We start from the raw sequence: 8,459 nt of genomic DNA, 5'->3' as shown, positions 1-8,459 counted from the left end.
TTTCCCTTCAAGTTTAAACCCAGCTTGCCCACTAAATACCTCCTCTGAACTGTGATTGTAACAGGAATAGCTTTTATCACTATCCAATTGTTCTATGTAGTCTTGCTCCATAACAGGTAAAAAGTACATAAAGTTGTTAATATAGATGGTATAAGATAGTATGTAAGGTGTGGGTTTAAATCCCTGTCCCACCTCTAATATTCTGTACCGGTCTCCTCATCAAACTGAACTGGTACTAGAATAAAAACTCACCAGTTTGGTGCAAGGACTCATCGAGTTGTGAGTTAATACCTGCAGTATCTGTAATGGCACGTAGTCCCCCTTCCCCCAGTGCTTTGTGGGGGCTAAACAAACACCCCTGTAACTTTATGGGACACCCAGCTGTTTTAGTGGCTGAAAAATCAACCTTATTGAAGTCACCCACTAAGAAAAGGCCACCTTCAGTTCCCTGATGTCTGTCTTCTCCCAGAAGGAGACACAGGAGGAAGACACAAAACTTAATTTAATAGAAATTTTGTTTGTAGTTCTTACATTCTCAGTGTGAGCTGAGCTGGAACCCACTGCCCCACCAAGTGGCCCAGTAATGGAGGCAGGGAAGAAAGGGAGCTGGTGGGGGTATCAGAGCTCAGCCCTAGGAGCCCCAATCTTCCTCAGTGCTGGGGGGCTGAGGGGTCCATCCTCTTCTCCTGCCCCCCTCTGGGCTCCAGGAAGGAGAACAGATGAAATATTGGCCCTGGGGCTATTCAACACCCCACATGCCCCCAAGGTTGGAAGGGGAACTAAGGGACTTAAAGGGGAGAAGGGGACAGAAGGCAAAGATGTCAAAAAAGATGGGGCCAAAGGAGAATCAAAGACAAAACACCAATAAAAAAAGGGGGGGTGGGGCGGGAGCAATACCAAAATCTACCCCAAATTGGAACCCGCCTGGAAAAAAGGAAAGTTCTCCAGTCTCATAGAGACATTATTTGGCGCGGCCAGCTCTGTGACGGGAGCGCTCAGGCCTCAGTCCAGCCCTGGAAGCAATGGTGTGGCCCCTACAGCTCATCCTTGGCTTGGCCAGCACCATCTTCCTCTTCATCCTCTTCTTTATCATCCTCATCCTCCTCATCTTCATCTTTGTCCTCGTCGTCGTCCTTGTCTGCCTCCTCCTCCTCCTTGCGCTTCTTGTCCTCCTCCTCCTCCTTCAGTCTCTGCTCCTCATCCTGCTTGTCCTTCATTTGCTTTTCTGCTGCCTGCATGCAGATCACACACTCAAGGCCTGGCCCCCACCTGCCTGCCCTGCCCACCCCTTGACCCAGGAGTGGACACTTGTCCCACCTTTGTGACTCCCCACGTCTCGTTGCCAAACTCTTCAGCATATGCTTCATCATTGGTGATGAGGAAGTTGTCAAAGATGGTACCAGACTTGACCTGGGGAGAAGGATGATGGATGGAAGGATGGTCAGAGTGAGGACACTCCATGGCCCTGGCCACAGGTTCCATAACCACTGCACATTGACACAGCCTAACATTGTGATTAAAAAACAAGCTGATTGGGTTCAAAACCCCGCTCTGCCATTTCCCACTTATATGATCTTGGATTGGTGAATTCTCTGCAAGTTAGTATCTTCATCTATATAACGGGGTCTCACCCCCTTGTGCATATTATTTTCCTAGTACCTACTATGTGTCAGGTTCTAGGCACAGAAAGGGTACATCATTGAACAAAAAGAAAAAATGTGGTCTCTCTGAAGCTAATTTTTTAATGGGACTATCTAACCACCTTTTAGGTCATTGGGGCAGTTAATGAGTTGGTTTAGATAAAGTTTCTTGAAAAAGTGCCTAGCACAAAGTATACAGAACCTCAAAGAGGTGTGTGTGTATGGGTGTGTGGGGGTGGGGGTGGGGTGCTGTGATAGAGATAGACCAGGAAATTCTTCAGAAAAAGCACCATTTGAGGCTCATACCTGCCTAGGATTGAATCCCACCCTGTCCCTTTCCTCCTGGGTGATCCTGAGCACTTGAGGACCCCTAGGGATCCTCCTGTTCCCTCCACATCGCACCTGCCAGAGGTCGAGGCCCAGAACAGCGAAGTTCTCATAAGCATAGATGCTGCTATCAGGAGAATACTCAGGGTTGTCGATCTCTGGATGAATCCAAGTGCCCTTGTAATCCGGGTTGTCGATCTGCCGGGGCTTCCACTCGCCCTGCGGAAGAAGGAAACTGGAAGGTGAGTGGAAGTCAGTGTGCTCCCCACTCTGTACCCGCTCTGCTTGGAGCCCAAGACCACCTTGTATTCTGGGTTCTGAATCACTGGTGGTTCCCACTCTCCATCCATCTCTTCATCCCAGTCCTCGGGCTTCTTAGCATCGGGGTCAGGGATGTGCTCGGGCTTGTCCCAGTCCTAAAAGTACATGAGGAGGTCAGCGCCGTCCCAGCTCTCCACCACCCCTCCATGGCGGGAAGCCCCTGCCCGAGCACCAACCTCAGGTTTGGAGTCTGTGGGGTCATCAATCTTGGCCCGCTCATCCCAGTCTTCAGGCTTCGACGCATCAGGATCCTTTATCTTCTTGGGTGGCAGGAAGTCCCAATCATCCTCCAGAGAGCCAGACTCCACCTGGCTGTTGTCAATTTTTACCTCGTAGGTGTTATCGGGCCGGACAATCAGAGTATACAGGTGTGTGAATTCATCGTCCTGAAGAAGGCAGGAGATGAGTGGCCCTGCCCACTGGACTGGCCTCTGAGCCTACCCCAGGCAGCCATTTGATACCACCCCCAGGCACACCTTGCAACGGATGTCCTTGTTGATGAGCACGTTCTTGCCCTTGTAATTGAAGATAACGTGAACCTTCTTGGTCCCAGGGCCACAGATGTCAGGGCCTAGGTGAGAAGCAAGTCCAGTTAAGGGTCAGAGGTGGCCCACCATTGCCACGCCTCCCACCCCAGTTTACAAAAGGAAAGCTTGACTCTTAAACTCAGGTCTATTAAGACTCAAAATATTCAGACCTTAACTATCTCTAAGGGACAATGAATGGAGTATTGAAAAAAATAAAAATAAAACACTCACTCTCTAGAACTCAGTCTTCTCACTTGTAAAATTGGAAAACACCTACATAAGATCTCACAAATTAACAGCCTTAGATCAACAATAACAATGCAACGATTTGCTGCTGTAACTATCCCCTCGGTCTCCTCTTCAAAGGAAAGTCTGACAAGGTATTCCTAGGCTCTGAAGACCACTTTTCGTGGGCTACAAGGAACTCACGGATGGGTCTGTCCCCCTCTAATCAGAGGTCAGCAACAGGGCGGGGCCCCTCACCAAACATGATGTTGTATTCAGAGTCTCCATGCATGTCAGTCTGGTCCAGACTATCTGGAAATAGCTTCACATAGCCGCCCCCGCAGTCGATGTTCTGCTCATGTTTCACAGTAAACTGCACCACCAACGTCTGGTCCTTGTTGCTGAAAGGCTCAAATCTGGCAGACAAGGCGTAAAAGCGGGCATCCTGGCTCGTCTGCAGCCCTAGCAGAGGACAGTAGTGAGGTCACAGCTGGCCCCAACCCAGGGACCCTAAGAATCAAAGATAGACAGCCATTCCCCTTCCTCTGCCTGCCCGGTTCCTGCGGATACCCTGGCCGTCAGTGACGTGGGTTTCCTCCAGGAAGTCCTCCTGAATCTCAGCACCCAGCTCCAGGCTCTTACCTTTATCCTTATCCTGGTCACCGTAGAACTTGCCGGCGCTGAGGACGAATTTGCCAAAATCCGACTTGTGTTTGGATTCGGTCCAGCGGTCGGTCCACCCGTCTACAGTATCAGAGGGGCAGGTCAGTGTGGCTGCGCTGATTCCTCCCCGCCCCCCATCCGCCTTCCGCGGCCGCCCAAACACATCTACCAGGAGCCACAAACGGCTGCAGGCAAGGGAGGAAATCCCCCGAGTGCCCGACCCCAACCTTCAGTTTGACACCTCCTGTAGCTTAAGGTATCTTCGGACGAACCCTAACTCCCGCCGCGGGAGGCCGCTGCGCCCTCCATGCTCCCCAGGGACGCGGGAAAGAAGTGTCGCCTGCGGCTCTAGTCCCCGAGGCCACCGTGTTGGCCCTCTGAGCAGTAATTACAGGCGACAACGCAGATCTGGGCTGGGGGGCCGGTCGCGTCGTCGGAGCGGCCTCGAGGCGGGGCCAGGCGTTACCTCCGTCTAAAAACTGCTCCTTGAAGTAGACGACGGGTTCGGCAGCGACCAGGCCGAGAAGGCCGAGCAGCAGCGGCACGGGTAGCAGCATGGCGGGCCAAGGGGGCGGCGGCGCGCAGCGGGCCCTTTAAGTCACCTCTCCAAAAGCAGCTCTGCAGCAGGGACGGACGCTGCCGCTGGCCGTACGTTTTTATACACGACCGCCCTTCAAACCAACATGGCCCGACCTCTTAGCCCGCCCCTCGTGCCTTTTCATTGGTTAGATGCCACGGTTCTGACTTTCCATTGGGCCCTCCTCAGCTCAGCAGGTTAGGCTGTGCCTCGGAACGCTGGGATCCCAGATGGCCGATTTCTATTGGCCGCACCACTGGCCAATGAGGGTCGACCACGCGTTGTGGGGGACGCCCACCGGTGGGGTAGGGGCCTCCAGCCCCTCTGACCAGGTCATGTGACCAGACCTGGGTCCAACCCCGCCCTCGCTCGCGCGCTTAGCTCAGGATCCGGGCGTTTAAAGAACCAGCGCGCGCGAGCGAGCAGGTGTCATCCCGCAGGATTAGGACCCTGCTCCAGCCTTCCCTCCTCCTATCCCCTCTTGCAGGGAGGTGTGAGCAGGGTTTTGTATCCTGCATTGGAGAACGCCCGATACGAGGCGCCGTCTCTCTCTGCCTCTGTCCCTCTCCCACCGCACCCATTGCTCCTCCCCCAGGATGAAGCAGAGGCACCAAGCGCGTGGGCTCTGGGTCCTCACTTCACACCCCACCCGGCGCCGCAGTCCTGCAGGCCCGCAGAGAGAATTCTAGCTCTCCCTCTGTGCGGTCCCTAGCGCCTGGCAGCCTGGACGACGGCTGCCGTGTGACCTGGCGCAAGCCCCTTAGCCTCCCTAAAGTCACAGGAGAACCAGGAAGAGCGACCCTGGGCAGGTGCTGCCCAGAAGAAATGCTTTCAAAGCTTTTAGGATATCCTGGGGCAGGGAAGGAAGCCCAGAAGGCTCGAAGAGGTGACTATAGGCTGTGATTCCTAGGGCCCGGTAAGGTTGTTACCGAATTGCAGCCTGCCTCTCCTTTACTACCCCGCCTCCCCCACCTCCACCCCCACCCCTCCACCTCCAGTAAATGAAAGGGGTCGCTGCTTTGTGGTCTTCCACAAACGGCCTGGCTTTTGCAATTAAACGGCCAAGGATGAGAGAGCAGGGGGTTCCCGTTGGAGAGGAAGAAAGTAGACAGATGGTAAAGAAGATAAGATCTAAGGGAGAGGGGCAGGACTCCTGAGTCTAGAGCAGTGGTTCTCAACCTTCCTAATGCCGCGACCCTTTAATACAGTCCCTCATGTTGTGGTGACCCCCAATTTCATTGTTACAAGTTGAACATAATTAAAGCATAGTGATTAATCACAAAAACAATATGTAATTATGTGTGTGTGTGTGTGTTTTCCGAGGGTCTTAGGCAATCCTTGTGAAAGGGTCGTTCGACCCCCAAAGGGGTCGCGACCCACAGGTTGAGAAGCGCTGGTCTAGAGTCTTCTGAAGCCAGAGTCAGATGACTGACCGTGTGGAACACCAGCTGCCTGCCTCCAGTCTTCAGGAAGGAGGAAGCAGGGCGAGGGTTTTCCCAAACTCTAACAAAAAGGCCCTGGGAGTGAACTGAGGAATTCGGGGGAGCTTTCCCACTAGTGGCAGGAACTCAGAAAACGGAGGAAGGAGGGGTTTTGGAGAAGTTGGGATTCTGCCTGTGCGCCCCTCGCCCCCCGGGCTGTATGGCCTAACCTGCCCCGCTTAGAAGGAGTCCCAAGTCTGGGGTGATCACTCCTGCCACTGACCCTCCTGGCTTCCCTCCCTTCCACCAAGTGCCATGGACACGTGAGTTTGGTTTTTCCTGTCTGAGGGTAGACTCTGTGCTGTCTTGTTCACTTCACCATTCCCCAGTGTCTCCTGCAGCACCTGGCACAGAGCAGGCTTAAAACCTACTTGATCTGTGGTAGAAGGAAGGACTCCAGGAAATTTTTTTTTTGTAATGGGGAACGTGCTTTGAAGGAAAGGAGGGACTTTGAGGAATGTATTCTGATTTTTTTTTTTAAATCAGGACTTCCCTGTAGAGTCATGATTGTGGGAGTATTAGTAACCCCATTTTCTAGGTTCAAATAACAAGTGTGATAGTTAAGTGAGTAAAGGCATACTGCTTAGAATAGTGCCTGACACACAATCCACGCTCAATTTCGTATTAACAAATACTGCATACATATGTGGGCACTATTGCACAATTCTCACAATAGCCTGGGCTCCTATCTCCATCCAGGTGAGGAAACTGAAACAGAAAGATTAAGCGATTTGACTGTGTGACGCAAATGGCAGACCTGGGATTACAATGGACTTGTGCTATCTGACCACATGTGACTGTTGACCATTTGAAATGTTGGCTGGTCTGAGCTGAAATGTAAATGTAAAATACATGTTTTGCAGGCTTAGTATGGAAAAAAGAATGTAAAACATTTCATTAGAAATGTTACCAAGTGTTGCCCTAGCTCAGTGGTCGGCAAAACTGTGGCTCTGCAAATCGTGGCTCGTGAGCCACATGCAGCTCTTTGGCCCCTTGGGTGTGGCTCTTCCACAAAATACCGACTTCTGCGCATGGGCCACGAAGTTTCAATCGCACTGTACGTGCGCACCCGCACCTGGTATTTTGTGGAAGAGCTACACTCAAGGGACCAAAGAGCCACATGTGGCTCGAGAGCCGCCGTTTGCCGACCACGGCCCTAGCTGTTTCGGCTCAGTGGGTAGGGTCAGCCTGCGACTGAAGGGTCCAGGCTTGATTCCAGTCAAGGGCACGGACCTCAGTTGCAGGCTCCTCCCTGACCTGGGCCCTGGTCCGGCTCCTGTAGGAGGCAACCAATCGATATGTTTCTCTCACATCAATATTTCTCACTTTCTCTTTTTTCCCCCTCACTGTCTTTCCCTCCCTTTTCCACTCTCTCTAAAAATCAATGGAAAAATATCCTCAGGTGAGGATTTAAAAATAAAATGTTATAAAGTGTTTAAGTGACAAATGGACATATCAGATCTAGTTGGTTCTTCAAATTAATTTCACCCATTTTGTTTTAGCGTTGCTACTAGAAAATGTTAAATTACATTTGTGCCTCACATTACATATCTACAGGCCAGCACTGACTCAGACAGTGCATTATTGCCGACATTGGTCTCCTTAGAGCATGGAGTAGGGGGTTGGATAGGATCTGGGGTGATTACAGTTTCTGATTCCATCCCTACCAACTCCTCACAGAAAGATGCCCAAATCACAGTACCCTCTGGGCCTCAGTTTTCACATCTGCGAAATGGGGATTATATCACTCTCTACATCAGAAAGTTTTGGGGAAAATGAAATAACACACCTGAAGCACCTAACCCTGGGCTGGGCACACAGGTGGGTGTCCAGGTAGCGGCTATAGCTATAACCCGGACTGTAACTGTTACTAGGTGGGCCCCTCTCCCCTCTTTAAATGGGGATGGTCCCTCCCTGCCTCCCTTTGAAAATTTAAAAGTAGCCCCAGCTGGTTTGGCTCAGTGGATAGAGCATCATCGGCCTGTGGACTGAAGGGTCTCGGGTTCGATTCCCGTCAAGGGCACACACCCGGGTTGTGGGCTCCATCCCCAGTAGGGGGCGTGCAGGGGGCAGCCAATCAATGATTCTCTCTCATCATTGATGTTTCTATCTCTCTCTACCTCTCCCTTCCTCTCTGGAATCAATAAAAAATAGATATATATTAAAAACATTTTAAAAAATAAAAGTAGTTGATATCAGCAGAATGATTAGCTCTGGAGCCCCCCACCCACGGTTCTATACGGGGTCAGAGAGTCCCGGAAGGATCAGGGCTCCGAGGCCGAGAGGAGGCGGAAGCCCAAGGTCACGCCGCCCGCAGCCCGCCCGCTGCAGGTGGGGAGAGACAAAACCTAAAACAACGCTGGGACTGTCCTTCAGGTCAACCGGTTTGACCGCTCCAGTCAGCAGACGCCACCAGTCCCGCCAGAGCGGAGGTACAGACTGACTGAGGGGGAAAAAAATAAAGAAATAAATAAAGAGAAAAAAAAAGACTGAGTCCTTCCCACGCTTTGAGGTTCAATTGACACACTCAAGATGGCAACGCCCTGAGCCCCACAGCACGACCAGCCGCCTTCAAGATGGCGGCGCGCTCCGGCGCCGGTTCCGGTTCCGGTGTTTCCGGTGTTTCCGGCCCTGGAGTCGGGACACGCTTTGCGCGCGGGGAGGAAGCATGGCGGACGGCCCGGTGGCCGAAGCGCTG

The 8,459-nt window shown here is 52.2% G+C and overlaps 2 protein-coding genes across 2 annotated transcripts in view; one reads left to right on the top strand and one right to left on the bottom strand.

The window, feature by feature from the left end:
* Positions 1–484: 484 nt before the first annotated feature.
* Positions 485–4,352, bottom strand: CALR (calreticulin). Its single transcript, XM_006768206.2, has 9 exons — positions 4,170–4,352; positions 3,683–3,784; positions 3,299–3,502; positions 2,765–2,859; positions 2,465–2,674; positions 2,270–2,383; positions 2,043–2,186; positions 1,318–1,410; positions 485–1,232 (listed from the first exon to the last, which is right to left on the bottom strand). Exons 1-9 carry the CDS (start codon positions 4,258–4,260, stop codon positions 1,035–1,037), a joined length of 1,251 nt encoding a protein of 416 aa, XP_006768269.1. The 5' UTR covers positions 4,261–4,352; the 3' UTR covers positions 485–1,034.
* A 3,985-nt stretch (positions 4,353–8,337) lies between these two features.
* FARSA (phenylalanyl-tRNA synthetase alpha subunit) overlaps positions 8,338–8,459 on the top strand; it is a 7,196-nt gene continuing 7,074 nt past the window's right edge. The window contains exon 1 of the mRNA XM_006768231.1: positions 8,338–8,355. Coding sequence (XP_006768294.1) covers positions 8,338–8,355 — 18 coding nt within the window. The remainder of the gene's footprint in view (positions 8,356–8,459) is intronic.

This window comes from Myotis davidii, unplaced genomic scaffold (assembly GCF_000327345.1).
Source record: "Myotis davidii unplaced genomic scaffold, ASM32734v1 scaffold543, whole genome shotgun sequence".
In the NCBI taxonomy this organism is placed as follows: domain Eukaryota; kingdom Metazoa; phylum Chordata; class Mammalia; order Chiroptera; family Vespertilionidae; genus Myotis; species Myotis davidii.
This window is presented reverse-complemented; position numbering and strand designations above follow the sequence as displayed.

Excerpts from the sequence above, each read along its gene's own strand:
- CALR (XM_006768206.2), bottom strand. The coding sequence starts at position 4,260 with ATGCTGCTACCCGTGCCGCTGCTGCTCGGCCTTCTCGGCCTGGTCGCT. Across the intron at positions 2,675-2,764 it reads ACAAGGACATCCGTTGCAAG|GACGATGAATTCACACACCT; the intron begins GTGTGCCTGGGG and ends TGCCTTCTTCAG. Across the intron at positions 2,384-2,464 it reads CCACAGACTCCAAACCTGAG|GACTGGGACAAGCCCGAGCA; the intron begins GTTGGTGCTCGG and ends ATGTACTTTTAG.